Source organism: Podarcis liolepis (genome assembly GCF_965112155.1).
Source record: "Podarcis liolepis genome assembly, chromosome: 2".
NCBI lineage: Eukaryota > Metazoa > Chordata > Lepidosauria > Squamata > Lacertidae > Podarcis > Podarcis liolepis.
Genome location: NC_139555.1, coordinates 8,027,475 through 8,051,864, shown reverse-complemented (window position 1 = coordinate 8,051,864; position 24,390 = coordinate 8,027,475). Strand labels below are relative to the sequence as shown.

The 24,390-nt window shown below is 50.8% G+C and overlaps 1 protein-coding gene and 2 long non-coding RNA genes across 4 annotated transcripts in view; 2 read left to right on the top strand and 1 right to left on the bottom strand.

Annotated features, from left to right (window-relative positions):
- Positions 1–1,927: 1,927 nt before the first annotated feature.
- Positions 1,928–24,390, bottom strand: part of CTDSP2 (CTD small phosphatase 2) — a 72,549-nt gene continuing 50,086 nt past the window's right edge. The window contains exons 2-8 of one of the 2 annotated variants that reach the window (XM_083485446.1): positions 21,183–21,331; positions 18,996–19,034; positions 14,705–14,806; positions 12,802–12,858; positions 7,306–7,398; positions 6,461–6,646; positions 1,928–5,473 (exon numbers count right to left, since the gene is read on the bottom strand). In XM_083485446.1, the coding sequence (XP_083341572.1) occupies positions 5,348–5,473; positions 6,461–6,646; positions 7,306–7,398; positions 12,802–12,858; positions 14,705–14,806; positions 18,996–19,034; positions 21,183–21,331 (752 nt within the window). In that variant the 3' untranslated portion in view covers positions 1,928–5,347. The remainder of the gene's footprint in view (positions 5,474–6,460; positions 6,647–7,305; positions 7,399–12,801; positions 12,859–14,704; positions 14,807–18,995; positions 19,035–21,182; positions 21,332–24,390) is intronic. The other variant, XM_083485447.1, reaches the window with a different exon arrangement.
- On the top strand, positions 5,482–17,528 carry LOC310698542. Its single transcript, XR_014521586.1, has 3 exons — positions 5,482–6,384; positions 14,198–14,262; positions 15,459–17,528. It is a non-coding gene; the product is annotated as an uncharacterized lncRNA (long non-coding RNA).
- LOC310698588 lies at positions 8,141–12,404 on the top strand. Its single transcript, XR_014521617.1, has 2 exons — positions 8,141–8,872; positions 11,691–12,404. It is a non-coding gene; the product is annotated as an uncharacterized lncRNA (long non-coding RNA).

Sequence of the window (24,390 nt, the reverse complement as noted above, 5' to 3'; positions counted from 1 at the left end):
AGTCTGTTCTCTCTTCTCCGCATGCACCCCACCCATGTCCACTCCACCCATTTCCCATTGATTTTTCTAAAGTGCAGCGCTGCATCAATAATGCAAAGAAATGGGGGCAGGAGATGGGGATCTAACCACATTAGAGTGCCTTGCTCGGAACCGAGGAGGAGAGGAATGCTGGGGGGAGAGGCAATGGCTTTGCCCTTCAGAGTGAAGGGTTGTCCGCCAGGGATAATCTCGATACTTCTGAGGTCTCCAGCAAATCTTTAAATGGTGCATTGGCTATCAAGTGGGGTGGCGGCTTTCGGGCATCAAAGGAGCTTCTCCAAGGCAAGGCTGGCCTCAGAGAGCGGGGCAGTCAAGGAAGACAAAAGGACCACTGGCAGGGAGAATTCCACATGTCCCACCTTGCTTTCAGGTGAAGGGCGGCTGTCTTGCCTGGGCCTACTCCTGCCCCCAAAATATAAAACCCGGAGCAGTCAAGCCTTGTGATCACCAACCAAGTCCTGCAGTTGGTTTTGCACATGGAGTTCATCGGTTGGTACCGTGTTTTTCACTCCATAAGACACACTTTTTTCCTCCTAAAAAGGGGAAATGTCTGTGCGTCTTTTGGAGCGAATGTGTGGTCGATCGCTGGCTCCCTTTCTGGTCTTGCCCCCTTGCCCAGGCCTCCATTGTTGAATGTTCTGCAGACGGAGGCTGTTTGTTTCCCAGTGACATGTGACTGGCTGATTAGATTACAGTGGTGCCTCGCAAGACGAAAAGAATCCGTTCTGTGATTCTCTTCGTCTAGCGGTTTTTTCGTCTTGCGAAGCAAGCCCATTGACGGATTAGCGCTATTAGCGGCTTATCTGCTGATCGGATCAGCTGATAAGCGGCTTAGCGGCTTAGAAAAAGGGGGGAAGGGGGGGAAAACCAGCAGGAACTCGCAAGACATTGTCGTCTTGCAAAGCAAGCCCATAGGAAATTCGTTTTGCGAAGCACCTCCAAAACGGAAAACTCTTTCGTCTAGCGAGTTTTCCGTCTTGCGAGGCATTCGTCTTGCGGGGCACCACTGTATCTGTCTAGAAACTGTAGAAACGGCTCCCTTTCATTTCCTAAAGAAGCTAAAGAACTATGAGTTGAGCCCCATGAAAACAGGATTTTTTCCCCTTTGCAAAGTAAGCTCAACAACTTTGAGCTGATCCCCCCAAAAAGGGGGCTTTTCCCCTTTGCAAAAGAAGCTGCACAACTTTGAGCTGATTGCCCCCAAAACGAGGCTTTCCTCCTTTCCTCCTCTAAAAACTAGGTGCGTCTTATGGTCAGGTGCGTCTTTTGGAGCGAAAAATACGGTAAGCGAAAAATCAAGGGATGAAGTCGGGAGAGAGCAAACCTTCACAGTTCATAGATGAAGCTGCTAGATCCCGTTCCCATCACTTATCTCTCCTCTGAATTCTAAAAATTAAAATGCTTTCTGCTTCTCTCCACCCCCCCCTTCACTTCCCCCCAGGGTAGTCTTATCCATGTTTCTGGATTATAGCACTCAGTAACTTTTAACAAATGACTCAAATCCCTCCAGTGAAATGTAATTGTCCATAGCTCCCCACCCCCAACGCTGACTACCCTCTAGCTCTGATATGCTCCTGCATCACTTGATTTCTCATATTGTAAAGGGCGGCAAATGTGCAAATTTGCTTTCCAAGGACAAGAATTGCATTGAGATGCTCCTAAGCTCCCTTTGTGGCTCCTAGGCTCTCACCTGTTATTCCAGTTGCCATGTGTGGACCAGCCTTGTCTGCGGCGCTTGCAGAGCTAGATTCTTTTCTGCAGCCGGGGGAAAGGGAGTTTTACCTCCCGAAATTTTGCCGCCCAGCTTCAAAAGAATATTGCATTAGACCTCCGGAACCCACTCTGCTCAAAGACTTAGGAAAAAGAGGAGACACACACACCTGCTCTCTTTTATTATTTCTTTAATTTGCAGTTAATACAAAGATTCCAAAAATAGAAAGAGATCGAAATGGCAGCAGTGCCGGCTTCAAGTTTTGGGATATCTTTTTTTTTTCAATTAAAACAAAATTTTAAAAAAAGAAAAACCACCCAGCAAGTGAGGACACGTGACTAAGGCAACTGATGTTTTCATACTTCTATGAGGTGGGGACAGAAGGGGGAAGCCCTGCGCTCTGTTACTCAAAAGCCACCAGCTATGCATGTTTGAAAAGAAGGGATGCAGGAGGTACAGCAAAAGACTGTGTGTGTGTGTGTGTGTTTGCTTTTGTAGGAGGCGTATGCAGGGCACCTCTAGAAGGCACACCCCTGATTAAGCATTAGGCTGCCTCTTCGATGGGTTTGATCAAGGCACAATCCCAACATTGGCAATTGGACTCAGGTTATCATCATGGCTATTAAACAGGCCAAGGAAGCCTGATGCAGTGAGAACGGGCATCAGCAGACTCCGCCCTCGAGTTAATTCACACAGCCAAGCTTGTTCCAGATGGGAGCCATCACTCGGCAGACTCTGTAGTTCCACATTACTTTCAACAAGCAAGCGTTCGCAGCTTGTTGAAACTGGGAGTGCTCGGTTTAATTTATCACGTGTCGGCCTCCTTAGCCAAAACCAGCTCCACACAGATCCCACCACGCTGTGACTGACAAAACTTCCACCCGTTTGCCCAAATCTTAAGTCCCGTGACTGGGACGGAGGAGAAATTCTGGAGCACGTTTCATCAGCCGAGGTGGAGGAGTGTAGAAAATAGGAGTGCAACGTTTTCCCATCGAGTGAAGGGGTTTCGGAGCTGAGCTGAGCAAAGGGAAAAGGCCAGGACAAGAGCGGGCAGGTTGCGTGAGGAGGAGAGGGAGGGAAATGGAGGCGAGTTCTCCTCGGATGACACAAAGGGCAAAGACACAACTGCGAGGATAGCCTCAAACAGGAAGGAAAAACAAAGGGTTTTTGTTCTTTCTAGCACACATTAACTTTGCAGTGTTTAAAGCTCTCTCACTGTTGTGTGTCGTGGGGAAAACAGAATTACGAGGAGAAGAAACTCTTCCCTCCACGAAGCTAGGGACTTGTGTGTCACCTCCACTACCCTCTCCACAGCCGCCGAGGCAAAGAGAGTAATGCCTCATAGTGGAAGCAAGGCCAGTAAGAGGAGGAAAGAGAAGTGGCAGGCTCGTCTCAAGCACCATTTGAAGCCTAGCACACACACACATACACACACACACAGAGGTCAAGGAGTAGCCAATTCAGCACACTTAAAAAACAGCAACGGAAATTCAAGAAGCACTTTGGCCAGGCTAAGAGCTGCCTGCTCACTCAGCCAACAAGAAGGATTGTAAAGCTTTGGTCCTGTTGAGCAGGGAGGAAGCCTTCCAGATGTTGTTGGGTCCCACCAGCCACTACGGACAACTGTCAGGGGCGATGAGAGTCCTAAGTCCAGCAACATCTGGATGTGCCACAGGTTCCTCACCCCTGGTTTTGCCCTTTAGCTTCCTGCCCCAGGTGGTGAGGTGACCCACGCTACCTGCCCCCGCCCTGCGTCCAAACCAAGGAGGCAGCACCAGAAACAAAAAGAACCCTGAATGGCCCCATCCTGCCCCCACCCCCCACAACGGCGAAGCATGGAGTCACTTGCAATGTATTGCTTATGGGAGCGGGAGGGAGAGAAGCAAGCTGGCTGAGCGGAAGATATTTGGTTGCCACCAATGGCACTTCGAAAGCACTTGTTCACAGCACGTTAAGAGACATGACTAGGAAAGGCAGCGTACCATATTGCTGGGGGGAGGCGCAGAAAGGGAGGGGGCGGCGGCCGCTCCCAAGTAATATCGACATCTACGTTTGGTTTCTCGAGAGCTGGCGCCGCCGTGAAAATGATGAGGGGAAGAGTGTGGCGAAAAGGCCCAGCTGCTTCTCTGGGGCTCGTTTCCTAACAAAGCCTGGCAGAAAAGAGAGGCGCTGTCTCTTCATGCGCAGACGCATGAGTCCTCGCTCTCCCAATGAACACGGCAAGGCAATGGAGCAGGCCGTCCCCTGCCCACCCCCAGCTCCTAACACGCTAGTCCATGATTCCCTGAGGCCACCCGAGGGGCCGGGCTTTTCAAGTTACAACGATGGAGCCCAGAACGAGTCCTGAGTGGGAAAGGCAGGGCGCCTGTGTGGCACCCGCACCCAGAAAGCCACCCGCGGGCAAAACGTCAGCACCCTCCTGTCCTTCAAAGCTAGCAATTCGCACTGAAGGAGGGTGGGAGAACTGACAGTGCTGAGGCAGGTTTATAGTAACCCTGTGACCTGGTCTGTGTCCCTCCCACACCCCACCCAAGAAGCAAAAAAAGGCCAGAGCAAAGCAATATGGCAATCTCTGCAACATCGGTCCTCAACCAATGTGGAGTTTGTGGGAAGGGGACGGCTGACTTAGCCTTAGTCCTTTTCTATGCTCGTGCCACTGTTTTGTTTTTTTTAACGTTCAAGGGTTTCTGAAAGGGTTTCTTCCCCTCTGGGGCTGAACCCAAACCACAAGACACAGTATAAAAAGAAGTTAAAGGCTTCCCAAAAGCCAACAGGATATTTAGGGACCAAGACCCCTGAAACTGCGGGTTCACTACTGCTCTGAAGGGGAAACGCTGGAAGGGAATAGGAAAAAAGGAAAAAGTCCTCATTAAAAAATAAGACTTTCCCCCCTCTCTCTAACCAGGTATCCAAGTTGAGGAAAGCCTCTCCTCCGAGGAATCCAGTGGCCTGAGCAGCTGAAGGAGAGGATCTCTAGCCTGGCTAGGACACCTGGCTAGAACACCTGGCTAGGAATATTGGGCAGTGCCCTGCCTTGCCTGGGAGATAAGGCGGCAAAACTGCTAGGCCCCATGGCTGTGCCCCACGTCCTGGGTGAGCAGCACTCTCAGGAGCATCTAAAAGGGAGCGAGGAGGCAGGTAGCTTTTTTAATAACAAACGGAAAAGGGTCAGCCAAATCATTTGGCATTGCTTTAGAGGAGGAGAGGAGAGGGTAGGCAGGGGGGAACCGGCAGCTTACACCGCACAAACCACACCCAGAACTAACCACCCTGCAGCGAATGGAGGAAGCCAAGCCCTGCAGAAATGGTGCGTCTTCACAATGCTCCCTGTATCCTCGCAGTGCATAGATACGAGCGCTGTTGGGGACGGGGTCTGGGGCGACCCTGCTTTTGGAGGAAAGGCCAGAGGCTCTGGCATCCCGCCAGACCCTGGTTGGAAACTGCTCTGGCGCTGCCCGTTCAGGTTATTGCCTCCAAAGTGCTTGCATCTGCCTTGCGGTGGGGTTGCGGAGAACCATCCCCACGGCTCCCCCTTCCCCTCCAGGCCAGGACTGAAGGCACTGAGTGAAAATGTTCCTCTGTGGGCATAGGAAGGCCTTAGGGTGCCCTCAACTGGCCAAGGCTGGTGTAGACATCCTCCGCTTCGCTCAGCTCCTCAAAGATCGGGATCAGGTTCAGCAGCTCGGTGTCGGCCATGTCATCAAACCAGGACTGGACTGGCACCTACGGGGAAACCGAAAAGGGCAAGGAGAAGTCAGTCGGGAGCATTGCGGTGCATGTAGACAGGAAGCAGAGACCTAATGTTTTTTGGGAAATTGTAAGGAACCAGGAAGACCTGGGAGCAGAATTCAAACCCTGCAGTAATCACTTGGCTATTAATATGAAGCGTGGATACATCTCCTCAGAAGAGACAGATTTGCCCTCACATCAGGCACATATATATATATAAAAAAACCTCCATGTATTTAAAGGGCTTTGGAAAGTATTCGGGCGAATATTCAAAATACAGTGACAATACAAGACTTAGTTTTTAAACAGGGTGCACGAAAGGTAATCGTCGTAGACAAAACTAGTCACGCTAATACTAACTGCTCACTCACTCCTACAATTATGGCCACAGCTATGAATTGTCACCTGGGAAACCTTGTAGATGTGCTCTGTTGGATGGGTTTGGAAGAATATTTCATGCGCTGGAGAACTTTTGGGGTTGAGTTTGCTGGAGTCGTGAGAAAAGGGAGGAAAAAAGAAGATTTGAAGGGGAAATGGTGTGGTACAGTCAGCCTCCCTGAGAATTTACCACTTCAGGGGTGTGTGTGTGTGTGTGTGTGTGTGTGTGTGTGAGAGAGAGAGAGAGAGAGAGAGAGAGAGAGAGAGAGAACATGTTTTGAATGGCCCTACCTAGCACGCAAGTGTTGCAGTCAGCACCATCTTAAAAGGCAGGGGTGAGAATCAAAGGAGAATGCTTTATTTAAGAGAGCTTCTTTCACCTGGTGCCGATGTAACTATTATTATTTTCTTTCTAACTAAAACCAGATCAAAAGATTTTTAAACCAGTCAACCAACCAACCTACCTACCTATCAAGAACTCAAGTCTTACACATGATTTAAAGAGCCTTTGCTGCTTTCCTGCCAAGGTAAGTCAAAAGTCAACACCAGCTACTACCACTTATGGGGGACACACCCACCCACCCCTCCTGAAGGCATGCTCACCGCATTCTCTGGATGGAAGATGTAGGAGGCAGGGGAATTGTCCAGGATCAAGGTTTTGCGCAGATCACGCCCCAGACGGCTGAGGTCCTTAACGTAACAGCCCTGGTGGAACACGCATGACTCTCGGAAGAGGCGGGCTCGGAAGACTCCACACTTGTCTAGCAGGTCAGTTACGGGGTCAGCATACTGGACAGAGTGATAAGAGGAGCGTGTGAAGACGAGGGCTCAGGATAAGAAAGCAAGAAACCCGACATGGGGGAATCAGGAGAACATGCAGGGCTCTGCCCACTTCTGGCCAGATAGTGCAAACATGGAATCTGGAATCTGGTGTGGAATTTATTTATTTTAAGTTTCAAGTCCCTATGAATTTGGAGATCTCGGCGATGCTCAATGCAATTTCAGAAGCCAGCAAGGGGCTGAGCAGAACTTCCAGAGGTCAGTTAAGTGGTGGAGATTTGAATACTCTGCATGGTCCTTCACTCTTCCTCACAGTTAGGAGAAGCAAAAACAAACAACTATATGCAAACCTGACATTTTGCACAATTTATTCAAGTACCAATAGGCTAAGTGTTTCTTGCTGCACCATTTGGGTTTTGAAAAATGCACACAGCTCTGAAGTTTCGGCAAATACACCAAGTTTAGCCCAAGTCAAAGCTGCTCCCAAACCAGTCTTCTAGCAAGACAGAGAGAGCGAATCGTCCATATTCACCTCCAGTTTATCTTCTGAGCTGAAAGTGACGCAGCACACCATTGCCACCCTTTCTGCCTTGGCTTCTGCTGCCTTTGAAAGTATCAACCAATTCCCCCAGCCCATGTCTAGGCTAAACCCTCCTCCTCCTCCTCACCTTCGCCAAGCTGGCAGTGAAGAGCACACACTCAAACAGCTCCCCCATCCGCCTCAGGAACTCATCGACAAATGGCCTCTTCAGCACGTACACCTAGAAGTGAGCAGCAGGGGTGAGGAATGACACAGAGGGACTACTGGTTTTATTTATCTACAACCCACCTTACAGCTAGAGTGAACAAGCTACTGTGAAAGACCTGGATTCAGTGCTGCGTTGGCCAAAGCACATGACTGCAGGGAACATTTGTAGGGGAGAAGCGATTTGGGGGGGGAGAGAGGATTCCCCCTGCTCATTGCTTTTCTCTCATAACCTCCCCCTTACACCAGCCTGCTTCCTCCCTTCCCACTCCCACTTTGTGGAAAGGCAGAGTATCAATACAGTGGTGCCCCGCAAGACGAATGCCTCGCAAGACGGAAAACCCGCTAGACGAAAGGTTTTCCGTTTTGGAGGTGCTTCGCAAAACGAATTTCCTATGGGCTTGCTTCGCAAGACGAAAATGTCTTGCGAGTTCCTGCGGGGTTTTTTTCCTTTTCCCCCTTTTTCCCAAGCTGTTAAGCCGCTTATCAGCTGATCCTAAGCCGCTAAGCCGCTTAACAGCTGATCCGCTAAGCCGCTTATCAGCTGATCCGCTAAGCCGCTTAACAGCTGATCTGCTAAGCTGCTAAGCCGCTTATCAGCTGATCCGCTAAGCCGCTAAACCGCTTATCAGCTGATCCGCTAAGGCCGCTAATAGTGCTAATCTGCTAATGGGCTTGCTTTGCAAGACGAAAAAACCGCAAGATGAAGAGACTCGCGGAACGGATTCTTTTCGTCTTGCGAGGCACCACTGTATAACAAACAGGATCCAGCCTCGTGAGCCAACTTTTGACAGGTAGGCAGGATGGCACTATTAGGATCACCAGCAGCGAATCCAAACAGCCATAGTCTGATGTATATTGGCTAAGAAAGAGACTTCCAAGAGGGGCTGAAAGAGAGTTAAGGCACTGGGGTCTGACTGAGGCTGGAAGACTGAAACACATTTTTGGTCTCTGGTTCTGTGTTCAGGAGGTGCCCACCCTGAGAACTAGCTGCATAGGCAGTGTGCGCATTTCAGAGAGTGCGGCACAAACCCACAACTTCCCAGTGGCTTGCCATTTTAGTCCATTCAGTGTTAACCCTTTAACAGGACATAAGCTCCACTCCTTTTTGTGTGACATGGCTATCATAAAAAAAACTGAGGCAAGTAAAATAATACCTCCCCTTTAGTGGTGTAATGTGAACAACGGGTTAAATTACTGTGTGCTTGGACTCATTTCTTGAGAAGCACACGTCTGGATGTTCTGAGATAAGGGTACCAGGTGCACTGGGTTACCAAAATCAGCTAGGTTGAGTGCATGAGTCATTCGCCCTCCCATTGCTTCAGGAAATATTAAGTGTGCGTAGAGATGGGTATAACAGTCTCTAGGGCATTGTTTTCATTATGCTGTCTTGTCTTGTCCATGCCCTGTCCTGTTTGCTGTCTGACTCTGAATCTGTGAGAGTCAGGGGAAGAGGCTGTGAGTTTCACACAGCAGCGTTAGCTAGCATGGTGATACAGTAGTGCCCCGCAAGACGAATGCCTCGCAAGACAAAAAACTCGCTAGACGAAAGGTTTTTTCGTCCGCGATTTGCCTCGCAAGACGAATTCCCCTATGGGCTTGCTTCGCAAGACGAAAGCCCATAGGGAAATCTCCGGGGACCTCTTTTAAATGCTAGCGGTGGGGAGCAAAGCCTTTCCCCCCCCTCCGGCCTTCAGAAGAGGTCCAGGAAGGCTGGCGGGGACCAAAAGGCTTTGCTCCCCAGGGCCAGCATTTTAAAAGCAGTCCGGGATAGCAGGGAAGCGCTTCCTGCTATCCCGGACGGCTTTTGAAGGCAGGAGAGATCCGCGAAGCCTGGGCGCGCTGCGCGCAGGCTTCGGCATGCCGGCAAGTCTCCGCCAGCAGCGGCAGAGCTGCCGCTGCTGGCAGAGAGATCCGCGAAGCCTGGGCGCGCTGCGCACAGGCTTCGGGATGCCGGCAAGTCTCCGCCAGCAGCGGCAGAGCTGCCGCTGCTGGCAGAGAGATCCGCGAAGCCTGGGCGCGCTGCGCACAGGCTTCGGGATGCCGGCAAGTCTCCGCCAGCAGCGGCAGAGCTGCCGCTGCTGGCAGAGAGATCCGCGAAGCCTGGGCGCGCTGCGCACAGGCTTCGGGATGCCGGCAAGTCTCCGCCAGCAGCGGCAGAGCTGCCGCTGCTGGCAGAGAGATCCGCGAAGCCTGGGCGCGCTGCGCACAGGCTTCGGGATGCCGGCAAGTCTCCGCCAGCAGCGGCAGAGCTGCCGCTGCTGGCAGAGAGATCCGCGAAGCCTGGGCGCGCTGCGCACAGGCTTCGGGATGCCGGCAAGTCTCCGCCAGCAGCGGCAGAGCTGCCGCTGCTGGCAGAGAGATCCGCGAAGCCTGGGCGCGCTGCGCACAGGCTTCGGGATGCCGGCAGGTCTCCGCCAGCAGCGGCAGAGCTGCCGCTGCTGGCAGAGAGATCCGCGAAGCCTGGGCGCGCTGCGCACAGGCTTCGGGATGCCGGCAGGTCTCCGCCAGCAGCGGCAGAGCTGCCGCTGCTGGCAGAGAGATCCGCGAAGCCTGGGCGCGCTGCGCACAGGCTTCGGGATGCCGGCAGGTCTCCGCCAGCAGCGGCAGAGCTGCCGCTGCTGGCAGAGAGATCCGCGAAGCCTGGGCGCGCTGCGCACAGGCTTCGGGATGCCGGCAAGTCTCCGCCAGCAGCGGCAGAGCTGCCGCTGCTGGCAGAGAGATCCGCGAAGCCTGGGCGCGCTGCGCACAGGCTTCGGGATGCCGGCAAGTCTCCGCCAGCAGCGGCAGAGCTGCCGCTGCTGGCAGAGAGATCCGCGAAGCCTGGGCGCGCTGCGCACAGGCTTCGGGATGCCGGCAAGTCTCCGCCAGCAGCGGCAGAGCTGCCGCTGCTGGCAGAGAGATCCGCGAAGCCTGGGCGCGCTGCGCACAGGCTTCGGGATGCCGGCAGGTCTCCGCCAGCAGCGGCAGAGCTGCCGCTGCTGGCAGAGAGATCCGCGAAGCCTGGGCGCGCTGCGCACAGGCTTCGGGATGCCGGCAAGTCTCCGCCAGCAGCGGCAGAGCAGCCGCTGCTGGCAGAGAGATCCGCTGGGAAGGAATCCCTTGGACCCCCGCCGGACTTCAAAAGAGCTTCGGGAAGTCCAGCGGGGGGCCAAGGGATTCCCTCCCAGCCGCCCGCATTTAAAAGCGCTCGAGGGAACACCTGCCCCCGCCGCCCCACTTCGGAAAGCTGTTCCGAAGTGGGGCGGGCAGGCGGGGACACCCGCCCCCGCCGCCCCACTTCGGAAAGCTGTTCCGAAGTGGGGCGGGGGGCGGGGACACCTGGCCCCGCCGCCCCACTTCGGAAAGGTGTTCCGAAGTGGGGCGGGGGGGGGCGGGGACACCTGGCCCCGCCGCCCCACTTCGGAAAGCTGTTCCGAAGTGGGGCGGGCAGGCGGGGACACCCGCCCCCGCCGCCCCACTTCGGAAAGCTGTTCCGAAGTGGGGCGGGGGGCGGGGACACCTGGCCCCGCCGCCCCACTTCGGAAAGCTGTTCCGAAGTGGGGCGGGGGGGGCGGGGACACCTGGCCCCGCCGCCCCACTTCGGAAAGCTGTTCCGAAGTGGGGCGGGCAGGCGGGGACACACGCCCCCGCCGCCCCACTTCGGAAAGCTGTTCCGAAGTGGGGCGGGGGGCGGGGACACCCGGCCCCGCCGCCCCACTTCGGAAAGCTGTTCCGAAGTGGGGCGGGGGGGCGGGGACACCCGGCCCCGCCGCCCCACTTCGGAAAGCTGTTCCGAAGTGGGGCGGGCGGGCGGGGACACCCGCCCCCGCCGCCCCACTTCGGAAAGCTGTTCCGAAGTGGGGCGGGGGGGGCGGGGACACCCGGCCCCGCCGCCCCACTTCGGAAAACTGTTCCGAAGTGGGGCGGGGGGGGCGGGACACCTGCCCCATCCGCCCCACTTCGGAAAGCTGTTCCGAAGTGGGGCGGGGGGCGGGAACACCTTCTGAAGGCGGGCAGGGGGCGAAAGTCTTTGTCCCCCCTGCCTGCCTTCCCAGGGGCTTTTAAATCGCCCCGGACAGCGGAGAAGTCCTCCGCTGTCCGGAGCGATTTTAAAATGCCGCTCGCCTGTCCCCCCCCCCCAGCCTTCAGAAGAGGTCCGGGGACAGACTGTCCCCGGACCTGGTCTGAAGGTGGTTTCCCTAGGAACGCATTAATTGATTTTCAATGCATTCCTATGGGAAACCGTGCATCGCAAGACGAAAAAACCGCAAGACGAAGAGAATTGCGGAACGAATTAATTTCGTCTTGCGAGGCACCACTGTATAGTATTATTAGAATTCTCTGTACACATGCATCTTTACTTCAGAGACCAGAAGAGTTGTCTATAGTAGACAGTGCTGTTTAGCTTTGTCTTGTGTCTGTAGATAATGAACACTTTGCTACTTTGAAATGTGTGGGAGAGGAGCTTTTTCCTTAACTGGGGACTCTGGAAGAAGCTGTCTTGCTGGTTGAGGTGTGGCAAACTACCAGCTGACTTCTTCAAGTCACCAGCATCCTTATTGATGGATAGGGAAACAACTGCCCTTTAGCATGCTCAAAGGTAAAGATAAAGGGACCCCTGACCGTTAGGTCCAGTCGCGGACGACTCTGGGGTTGCGATGCTCATCTCGCTTTACTGGCCGAGGAAGCCGGTGTACAGCTTCCGGGTCATGTGGCCAGCATGACTAAGCCGCTTCTGGCGAACCAGAGCAGCGCACGGAAATGCACTTTACCTTCCCGCCAGAGTGGTACCTATTTATCTACTTGCACTTCGTGCTTTTGAACTGCTAGCTTGGCAGGAGCAGGGACCGAGCAACAGGAGCTCACCCCGTTGGGGGTTTTTTTGAACCGTCGACCTTCTGATCCACAAGCCCTAGGCTCTGTAGTTTAACCCACAGCGCCACCCGCATCCCCCTTAGCGTGCTTAGACTAACCCTAATGCATTTTAAATGAATACAAGCTGCTACAGGCATTGTGGTGAGCGGAATACAGCAAAGAAGCCCAAATGCTGCAAAGCACATCAAGATTCCTCAAGGATTCCCCACCGGTTTCCAGCTGGTCGCATTTCTCTCTCCCGGGGCTCTCGCTGCCACGCAGTCGATCCAAGCCATTCCTCCTTTAACATCTGCTGGAAGCAGCTACCTCCTGAAACAAGTAATCAAGAATAGGCCGTGTTGCCTGGTAACAGCCTATCCTGGATTACTTGAACCAGGCCGAAGCCTTCATAGAACGGTCTTCCTCCTCTTCTTTACAGCACCAAAACGGGAGGCGGTCTCCTTGGCTCATAAAATGAGATTGTCCCCTCCCTCTGCTGCCCCAGATGCCATTGAGAACCCAAAACTGTTGGCAAGGTGGGTGGGTGGGCAGGGGACTTTCTCCCCAGCGACAGCATCCTTACCTGGTGGGTTGTCCCCTCTATCTCAACAGGCACTATGAAGTCAGCATTGTTGATTGGCTGAGAAATGTTATAAAAGGTGCATGTTAGTTTTTGGAAGGTAACACAACACAATTCTGCCCCACTCTATCTATAAGTTGCGCCAATCTCTGCACCTAAGGACACTATCTGATGTTCACTGGGTTTGGCTCGATTTACCAGTACTGAGCCATATGCTTTTAAAATGACAGTCAAACCAGTGGCAGGGAGTCTCCGGTTCAATAATAATAATAATAATAATAACCGTATTTTTTTGCACCATAACACTCACTTTTTTCCTCCTAGAAAGTAAGGGGAAATGTCTGTGCGTGTTATGGAGCGAATGCCTGCGGGTGGCGGGGGAATCTGCTGCAGTCGTGAGCAGAGGATCCATGGTTCCCCTTCCTTCCCTCCTCCGTGGTTACAAAGCATGGATCCACATGGATCCTGAGGATTTTTGCATTGGGTTACTCCAAACTCACCGTCAGATCACATGTCTGTGGCCACAGCATGAACCACAAAAATCATATATCCACTATTTCGTTTAGAATATTTTTTTTCTTGTTTTCCTCCTCTAAAAACTACGTGCGTGTTATAGTCTGGTGCGTGTTATAGAGCGAAAAATACGGTATTATTATTCCCCGCCCATTTGGTGGCTCTGGGCAGCTTCCAACAAAATATTAAAATACAGTGGTCTGTTAAACATTAAAAGCTCCCCTAAACAGGGCTGCCTTCAGATGTCTGGCTGAATGAATCCCCTCCAAGTCTTTATATCTGGTCTTTTGAGACTTTGCCCAGGCCACATCCATCAATGCCAGGATGCGTGTGTGGAAAACTCAGAGATTTGCGTGGCTGGGGTGTATTCTAGCATACAAAGGCAGGAGTCACATCTGTTGCCCTGTCCACTTTTGCTTCTGCCATGTGGCCCCTGGAAGGCTGCCACAATGGAATGTGGCCCTGCCTGAAACAACAAGGCACCTAATAACAGAATCAAATGAATGGTCAGGGAATCAATCGCTGAGTCCTTCTAACTCCTGTTGCCTGTTCGGTCCCCTTATAGCTTCTTCAGAATTTGCTGATCAGAACCAGAGACACAAATATTATAAATTTCTTCCAGTGGCAGAGTTTACACGTAGGGGTGAGGTGAGAAGGGTTCAAAGCCACCTTCCCAGGGCAGAAATGGAAACCGCCATGAATAAATAGGCTTCCTTCTCCATTCCCAGGAATAACAGCATTGTGTGTCTGGTATGCAGTAGTAACTGGTTGTAGACACAGAACTAATTTATTAAAATAATGGGAGAACCAAGGAGGTTCTTCAAAGAATGCACCACCATGCAAGTGGACCTCATTGACTTAACCTTGCTCTCTTTCCCCCTTGCAGCCGCCTGCAGAGACATCAAAATCAGCTCCAGAAGATTCCACAACCATCTGGAGCAGAATCTGAAGGTGCCTGGCGGGGCTGTGTGGGTGGCTCTGAGGGGGGAGAAGGGGAAGGGGAAGTCCCATTGAATGAGCAGAAGTTCATTCTGTTGATGTACAGGCCGCACTGGATACAACCCTCTGGGTTTAGAAAACTTCTAACCAGGAAACAATGAAGTTGAGGTCCTTTTGTTTAACTCCCAAAGCCCCAGTCCTATCCTTCACACTGATATTGCATAAGGCCCTCATCCCTTCATATGCCTTTGCAGCTAGTCCTCTCCTGCACTGTCAGCAATGGAGAACCTGTGGTCCTCCAGGTGTTGCCGGACTACAACTCCCATCAGCCCCAACCAGATGGCCAGTGATGATTAGACTTGTAGTCCAGCAACGTCGGGTGGGCCAAGGATGCCTTCTGCCTCGACCCCTCCCCCCCCTTCTCAGAAAAGGAGGAGTATCCTTAGAACGTCACCTTGAAGGAGCTGTGCACTAAGGTCTCATCCAGATCAATCACCACACAGATTCGGCCCTGGTCTTGCAGAGTCACCTCAGGGAGAAGGCACGTCCCAGGAATCTAGAAGAAGAGAGGGAACTTAGCCACCACTGGCATGGTGAATCATGTTGCTGGAGGTATATTTAACAAGAAGAAGAAGAGTTTGGATTTGATATCCCGCTTTATCGCTACCCGAAGGAGAATCAAAGTGGCTAACATTCTCCTTTCCCTTCCTCCTCCACAACAAACACTCTGTGAGGTGAGTGGAGCTGAGAGACTTCAGAGAAGTGTCACTGGCCCAAGGTCACCCAGCAGCTGCATGTGGAGGAGCGGGGAAGCGAACCCGGTTCACCAGATTACGAGTCTACCGCTCTTAACCACTACACCACACTGGCTTCAAAGCACTGGGGAAGCTCAATATGAAGTCCTTCAAAACTGACTTAGGAAACTTTTCCCATCTTGTGTTTAGAGAATAGCACAGGCAATGCCAGCAAGGAGTAGAAACCCTATGCAAAAACTTTCAAATGGCCTAAGGCTCTGGTCCTCATGAATCTTTCCACGTTTTTGCTAGAACTCTCAATTTTTATTTTTTTGAAGGGAGGTTTTAAGACTACAGAGCAACTGGCAACCTCTGGTATGAAAGTTTAGAGTTTGAAATGGCACAGATCAGAATAAAGGGAAGTGTTATTTGGGTTAGTGTGTGTGTGTATGTGTGCTTTGCATCGCTTTGTAGGTTGACCAGCAGCAATAGAGAATAAGGCTTTTGTGATTCTTCAACCATTGCACAGAAGAAAGGGATTTGAGAATTATTTGCTCTTCCACACAACCATTAAAGGTACAAGAGGCCTGTGCACGAGAGCATTTGATCAGCTATGACCCCAAATGAAGGAACCGGTTATCGTCAAAAGTCACTTGAGCTAATGGCCATCGCTAGACCTCGTGGCATGACATTCTTGAAGCTTTCCTGATAATGTGTGTGTGCTTCGGGTGGGGGCAGAATATAGGCTAGCATTTTTATTTCACTGACATGACTGCAAAAAACTTGCATGCATAACAAAGCACCAATCCTAGGATGAACACCTTCCTGGAAGCAGCCCCAGTTGACATATTTAACAATCTCTGTGGTCCTAATATTTCTTTCCAAAGTAGCCACATCCAGTTTAAGACCGACCAGCCTACATATGAAAAGGTGGGGTGAGTTGGTGTCATCCCAACTTTGCACTCCCCTTACTTTGCAAATTTTAACAACAACAAAAATCTCAATACCATGGTACCTTGGTTCTCAAACGCTTTGGTAATCAAACAACTTGGAACCCAAACACTGCAAACCCAGAGGTAAGTGTTCTGGTTTGTGAATCTTTTTCAGAAGCCAAACGTGCTCCATTTTGAGCGTTATGCTTCCAATTTGAGTGCCACTCTTCCGTTTTGAGTGTTACGCTGAGGTCTGTCAGTTTTTGCTTTTTATTTTGCGTTTTTGTGGCTTTTTTGTTTTGTTTTTGTGATTGTGTAGAACCCAGTTCAGCTACTGATTGACTGGTAGTGTGACTGTGTGATTGTTTACTGCTTTCATTTTATGGATCAATGGTCTCGTTAGATAGTAAAATTCATGTTAAATTGCTGTTTTAGGGGCTGTTTTTAAAAGTCTGGAACGGATTAATCCATTTTGCATTACTCTCTATGGGAAAGTGTGCCTTGGTTTTGGAACGCTTTGGTTTTGGAATGGACTTCCGGAACGGATTAAGTTTGAGAACCAAGGTACCACTGTACTAACTCCTCTTTTGTTCTAACTGAGGTAAAAAGTCCTTGTTTTGCAGCTTCATCACTACAATTTTGTGCCAGGAGGCATTTTTATAGAAATTGGTCCTACGCCAGGTGGGGACCCTGTTGCTCCCCACATCTTGCTGGACTCAGGCTCCCATTAGCCAACATGGCAAATGGTCAAGAATAATGAGAGGTGCACCCGACAACAACTGGAGAGCCACATGTTCCCTATTTCTGCAGTACATCAGCAATGCAGAGGCTACCTCTTGCTTCGAACAGACCTTTCTTGAAAGGGAAGGATGATTTTTCAAAAACCAACCCCACTGCAAAAGGAGTTGAGCACCTCAGAAATGCATGCACCAGGTCTAGCCCCATGAAAGCCAACCTGAAACACAGAGGGGCAAGATGCCAATTCAAAAACTGAATAAATAAAAATAGCCAACAGGTGGCTAGGGATTCCATTCCCTTCCAAAAGCCTACCATGCCGGTAGGGCAGGCATAGGCAAACTTCGGCCCTCCAGATGTTTGGGACTACAATTCCCATCAATCTGACCACTGGTCCTGTTAGCTAGGGATGATGGGAGTTGTAGTCCCAAACATCTGGAGGGCTGGAGTTTGCCTTTGCCTACGATAGGGCAAGCAATGTTCTACACAATGGTGCATTTTTATTTTCATTTGCCCTTGGAAGTTATTGGTATCATGAGGGAAACTGTCTAGACTGCATGGCAAGATTGTCGTGCCTGAGGCTATTTCCTTGTGGAGGCACCCACCAGAGGGAACTACTTATAGCAATCTCCACCTGGCTGACGTTGGAGAGGCACCTGCCCCGAGAGAGACATTACAGTGAGGAGGCAGCAGTAGTTTGCATTCAGAAGCACTCTGTCTGTTTGTGAAAACTGCGCTGCAATATGGCCTGATGCACGCCTCAGCCTAGGCTGCTTCTGCACCGCTGGTGAGCTGGGAATGCTGTCGCTTGACTGCAACCTTTTTCTGATTGCAGGTTCATGCCATTAGCCCCTTCACACAGGAAGAGAGCTGTGGAAGAGAGCCAGTGTGGTGTAGTGGTTAAGAGCGGTAGTCACGTAATCTGGGGAACCAGGTTCGCGTCTCTGCTCCTCCACCTGCAGCTGCTGGGTGACCTTGGGCCAGTCACACTTCTTTGAAGTCTCTCAGCCCCACTCAACTCACAGAGTGTTTGTTGTGGGGGAGGAAGGGAAAGGAGAATGTTAGCCGCTTTGAGACTCCTTAAAGGGAGTGAAAGGCGGGATATCAAATCCAAACTCTTCTCTTCTTCTTCTTCAAGAAGAGTTGCAGGCTATCTTTCTCCCAGATGTGCTAGTATGGTACGTGTAGAAGTCCCCGCCCATTGCGAAACATTCAACCATGTGACCGCTTCTCCTGCTGCCCCCATAAGAAGTCTGGTTCTTTGTATGCATGAGGTCTGCAACTGATACCTCTCTCGATAGCAGCGGGGCAAGAAGAGAAATTTGCTTAGTAAGTGAAGGTCTCTTTTCTCCCACACTCACAAACACAAATAGCCACATGCACATGTGCACACACATATGTAGGCAGGACTGTGTGTACATTGTGCGCCCATCATTATGCCATGCAGAAGTGGAATTTGGTATCTAGAGCATCATTTGGCATATTTCGTACGCTGCCTGGAGGCATGTATGTGGAAGGCACTTTTAAAAACCACTCTGTTTTTCTCTTTCTTTCCTTCTTTCACTCAAGAACATTTCTGGCCCTTGTTACTTTGGAGATTATCTAGCCTGGAACAATCAAAATTAAGTTAAAATAAAGGTAAAGGGACCCCTGACCTTTAGGTCCAGTCGTGACCAACTCGGGTTGCGGTGCTCATCTCGCTTTATTGGCCATGGGAGCCGGCATACAGCTTCCGGGTCATGTGGCCAGCAGGACTAAGCCGCTTCTGGCGAATCAGAGCAGCGCATGAACACGCCGTTTACCTTCCGGCCGGAGCGGTACCTATTTATCTCACTTGCACTTTGACGTGCTTTCGAACTGCTAGGTTGGCAGGAGCAGGGACTGAGCAACGGGAGCTCACTCCGTCGCAGGGATTCGAACCGCTGACCTTCTGATCGGCAAGTCCTAGGCTCTGTGGTTTAACCCACAGCGCCACCCACGTCCCTAAAGAGAACGAAGGAGCTGGCAAAAAACCCCAGCTCGGACATGGAGCTTCTAAAGCACAGACCTTTGCCTGGGAAGAGCAGGGCAAAAGGTTGGTGTGGAGTATGAAAAGCAGAACTTGCAGAGATCAGGGTGTGGAGCTTTGATTATAACTCCTCGTCCACTTCCCATGCCTAGCGGGAAAAGATATGTAATGCAACCAAATGATGAGCAGATTTGCTTGCATTTATTCTGATGTCAGAATCGAAACGCAAGCTCATCTCAGTGGAGAATGTTTTTTTGCACTCTTGCGCACAAGGTAAACACAGTCCTGGCTAAAGAGGAGATGCAGATCTCCCTTGGCTTTGGAACAAAGACATACCTGGTAAAACTGGTATTGAAGACACTGCAACAGATCAGACTAAAAGGGGAGGGGAAAGAGGAAAGCAGAGATGTAGGTATCATGAAAAAGGCAAGGCTGTGTAATACTACTATCAGGGATCTCAGAAAGCCTCTGAATTTACCCACTAAGTTTTTAAGGAGCAGAATCCTAAAGGCTGCATTTTCTACCTAGAATGAAAGAGTGGTGGTAATGGACGAGTAGGTTCAGGTTGACACAGGTGATCCTACAAGCCTCAAAAGCTTGGGCTGTGATGGAGGCTGGTGGAGGCTCAAGTCTTCAAAGAAAAGATTTCTTGACTGACAACACTGTGGGAGCCCTGCTAACTGACCCAGAAGGAAGCCTCAGCTCCTTAACTCTAAAGTATGTGGGGGACAGGCTGAAGAAATTCAGTGCTGAGAAGATGAGCACTCTATATATGTGATCAGCAGTAGTTTTCTTTACCAAATATAAAAAGGTAAAGGGACCCCTGACCGTTAGGTCCAGTCGTGACCGACTCTGGGGTTGCGGTGCTAATCTCGCTTTACTGGCCGAGGGAGCCGGCGTACAGCTTCCGGGTCATGTGGCCAGCATGACAAAGCTGCTTCAGGCAAACCAGAGCAGCGCACGGAAACGCCGTTTACCTTCCCGCCAGAGCAGTACCTATTTATCTACTTGCACTTTGATGTGCTTTCAAACTGCTAGGTTGGCAGGAGCAGGGACCGAGCAACGGGAGCTCACCCCATCGCGGGGCTCGAACCACCGACCTTCTGATCGGCAAGTCCTAGGCTCTGCGGTTTAACCCACAGCGCCACCCGCGTCCCTTTACCACATATAGATTCATATATATTTCTTTTTTAAAAGCGGAGGGCGATATCTATAGATGGGGTGGCAGCAACAATGTGGTCAAATGCATATGTTTTGAGGAGGGATGGGGCTATGAGACCAGCAGCATCTACAGTGGTATCTTGGATCTCAAACGCCACAATACTCAAACACCTTGGTTCCCAAACATCAAATACCCGGAGGTAAGTGTTCCAGTTTTCGAATGTTTTTCAGAAGCCGAACATCTGATGCAGCTGTCAGTTATTGTTTCCAGGGCATCTGCACCTATCAGAAGCTGCACCTTGGTTTTCGAACTTTTCAAGTCAAATGGACTTCCGGAACAGATTAAGTTTGGCACTTTTGTTTTTGCTATTTATTTCACGTTTTTGTTTTTGAGGCTTTTTTGGTTAATTTGTTTTTGTGACTGTGTGGAACCCAGTTCAGCTACTGATTGATTGATTGATTGATTGCAGAAATGGATAAAAAAAACCTATACAAACAATGACTATCATCAGTGCAGGTAAGAAACAAAATAATTCTAATTTTTATCATCTACAATGCCGTCTTGTTTATTTTATAACACAGTATATTGATTATTGCTTTCATTTTATGGATCAGTGGTCTCGTTAGAGAGCAAAATTCATGTTAAATTGCTGTTTTAGGGGTTGTTTTTAAAAGTCTGGAACGGATTAATCCGCTTTGCATTACTTTCTATGGGAAAGCGTGCCTTGGTTTTGGAACCCTTTGGTTTTGGAACAGACTTCTGAAACGGATTAAGTTTGAGAAGCAAGGTACCACTGTACAAGAGTTTTCCTCCCCTGGATAGAAAATAGGCTGAAGCCCACTTATATGTCATCCCACAGAGACTAGCCATGGCTTCCCAGCTCATTAGCAAGCAGTGAAATACTGATATTCGCAATAGTCGTGGATCATGCTCTCCGTGTGGGGTTTATGCTATTTCCTACACGGCAGCGCTGCAATGTGTGAAATGGCCGTAGAAGCACTTGCTTCCGATCCAAAGTAACTGCTCCCTCCTGAAAGCCATTTTTGATTGGGAGAGAGCCAGTCAGATGTAAACAGAGGCTAACCAAGCTATCTTGTGAACTCTGGTCAGCCGGGAGTTTAAAAAGTTAAAAATGCTGATGAGAGGAAGTGTCAAGCGAGAGAGATCATTTACACAGAGACAGGGATAATTTCAGGTAGCTGGAGAACTAGGACAGAGTTGATATCCTAATGGGGCACACCCTAAACCTGGATAGCTAGAATACAGAAAGCGACTAGAGAAAAGAAGCTCAGATACTACTAGCACTGCCTGTTATACTCTCTGGGTGTAATTCAGTGATCGCTGCGTCAGCCTCCACTCACCTTGGCAATGGTGCTCGTCTCCTCCTTGTGTGGGCCATGATCCCCACCAAAGCCCGACTGCCCGACATTCTGTGCGCGAAGGCAACAGAAGAAAGCCTTGAAGATGTTCCGGCCGCGAGGCTTCTTCGGGGAGGATTTGGACACCAAGACTGAGAAGGGAATGACAAAAAGAACTTTGTTAGATCTCACGGCACTCGTCCAGGACCAAAAGGCAGCAGCAGGCAAATCTTCATCCAGGGTAAGGGTTTGTGAATTAGGTCTCAGGAAGGTTGGAGCATGGGGGTGGCCCGTGAAGGAGGCAAGCTTCTTCGCTGGATCATTTTTTGATTGGCCCCCAAAAGTGACATGCAAGTTCTCCAAACCAGTGCAGGACAGGTCCGTGCTGCTTTCAGTAAGGTAAAGGGACCCCTGACCATTAGGTCCAGTCGTGGCCGACTCTGGGGTTGCAGCTCTCGTCTCGCTTTATTGGCTGAGGGAGCCGGCGTACAGCTTCCAGGTCATGTGGCCAGCATTATTAAGCTGCTTCTGGCGAACCAGAGCAGCGCAAGGAAATGCCGTTTACCTTCCCGCCGGAGCGGTACCTATTTATCTACTTGCACTTTGACGTGCTTTCGAACTGCTAGGTTGGCAGGAGCAGGGACCGAGCAACAGGAGCTCACCCCGTCATCGGGATTTGAACCGCCGACCTTCTGATCGGCAAGTCCTAGGCTCTGTGGTTTAACCCACAGAGCCACCCGCGTCCCTTCACTGCTTTGAGTACCAACGTCCAATTAACAGGAATCTGCTAGGACAAGGGCCCTGGCTCAGAGGTACAGTAGCTGCCTTGCATGCAGAAGGCATTTCCAGGTAGGGATGAAAGAGACTTCTGCCTCAAACCTTGGAGAGTGGCTGCCAGCATCCTAGAGAAATGAACTGGGAATCTCATGCAACCGGACCCTAGCCAAATCAGCTCTCCCAAACTGTGTGGGCGACATTAGCTACTGCAAACTTTACAAAATGATACCTCCGAAGACTGAACTGCGGAACAAAAGCGGCAGCTATGGACTCAGCTATGCAACATTTTAAGTGTTTTGTAAAGTGCAATATACAAATGTGACATTAGATGGCGATGGTGAGCTATGGCAAATCCAACATATTTTTCAAAACGTTTTTTAAAAAGCATTTTCACAGCGTTTTTCATGTGTGTGTAGATTTCACCTATGAGACTCTTGCGACAGTGGCTGAACTCAGAATGGCTGCTGCCTGAGGTGGTTTCAGTTTGCTGCGGGCGTTCCCCCAGAACAGGGGTCTGCAACCTTTAAGACAAAAAGAGCCACTTGGACCCGTTTCCGAAGGGGAAAAAAACTGGGAGCCGCAAAACCATTGCGACATTTAAAACAAATATATCTCCGGAGCCACGATCTGACAGCGGGCGGGAAGGTGATGTCGGGACGGTGTGTGACTAACGCATGCACCGCCCCCATGCGACGTCACAGCCAATACAGCGCCCACCACAGTGAGGAGTGTCGGGGCGCACAATGCGCCTCCTCCCCTCGCTAGTATCCGCCCCGGAGCCGCGGCAAAGGTGTAAAAGAGCTGCATGCGGCTCCGGAGCCGCAGGTTGCAGACCCCTGCCCCAGAACCTGCCCTCACAGAACACTTTGGCTTCCACCATCAGTACAGTCTGGGGTCAGGCCAGACAGGAGATAGCACACAAAGGAAACAGGATGTTCCATATTGCCCCCAGCAACTGGCAGGCAACATGAAGGGTCTGCATTGTCCAGGCCTAACATAAATTCATGGAACAGAGAAGCATCTTCTGCCCACTGTAATTGTAATTGTAATTTATTATTTGTCACACATTAAAAACTTCCCTGAACAGGGCTGCCTTCAGATGTCTTCTAAATGTCAGGTAGCTGTTTATCTCTTTCACATCTGCATTTCTGGCTCCAGCTTTTTCAGCTCCAGTTCTAGCAATTGGTCTCAGGTACTTGGAGCTACCTGAGTGGGTGGCGCTGTGGGTTAAACCACAGAGCCTAGGGCTTGCCGATCAGAAGGCCGGTGGTTCGAATCCCCGCGACGGGGTGAGCTCCCATTGCTCGGTCCCTGCTCCTGCCAACCTAGCAGTTCGAAAGCACGTCAAAGTGCAAGTAGATAAATAGGTACCACTCCGGCGGGAAGGGAAACGGCGTTTCCGTGCGCTGCTCTGGTTCGCCAGAAGCGGCTTAGTCATGCTGGCCACATGATCTGGAAGCTGTACGCCAGCTCCCTCGGCCAATAAAGCGAGATGAGCGCCGCAACCCCAGAGTCGGTCATGACTGGACCTAATGGTCAGGGGTCCCTTTACCTTACTAGAAGAAGTAACCGTCTGGCCCTGCGATCTGCAGACCCCACAACTAGTGATCATTTTAAGCCAAGATTTCTCCCAGGACATACAAATTATGTGCTCTCCTGCCAAGCTATGGCACCCTTCTTCCCCCTCCCCTCTCGTCTGTTTTGCTTCCCTGGGAGACTCTGGGCCCAGAACGTCTTATCATATTCTATGGGTCTATGGGGGCCTTGCTGTCATTTGTTCTGCTTGCAACGAACTAAGTGGCCCCAGATGAACTGCCTTTGTCTTTCCTTGTGCGCCTACAAAGGACTACTGTTGCATCAGTGCAGCCCAGCTGGCATCCAGTGTCAGAACTGTACCTCCTCTATGCTAAAAACATTAAAATCCATCACCAATATAAGACTCAAATTCTGCAATTTGTTATGGCTTTAACACATGGATGGAGTTAATGTGCTTGCTCTTATTCTGCATACTTTATTGAGCAAATTTTCACCCACTTTGTTCTGGTTTTGCTAGCCATGGACAGGGATATTAATGCCCTGCTTTACCATGAGGCTGCAAGTTATACCTGAGGAGGCCTGGCTCAGCACGGCACCTGTCACAGGTAATATAAAGTACCACAGGGACAAAAGGTTGTAGGACTGAGGAGGATGTTTGCTGTGGCACAGAGTCCAAGAGAAGTTGCTGAAATGGGAGGTGAAGGAGGAGGAAGAGGAAACAGTGAAAATATCAGCACAGATGGACCCAAACCCAAGAGTTGTGCAAAGCATCAAGGAAATTGGTTCTAAACAACCCCATCAGCTTAGTCCGGACAGTGAGATCCAGCTCCAAGGACCTTCTGGCAGTTCCCTCACTGCAAGAAGTAACGTTACAGGGAACCACGCAGAAGGTCTTCTC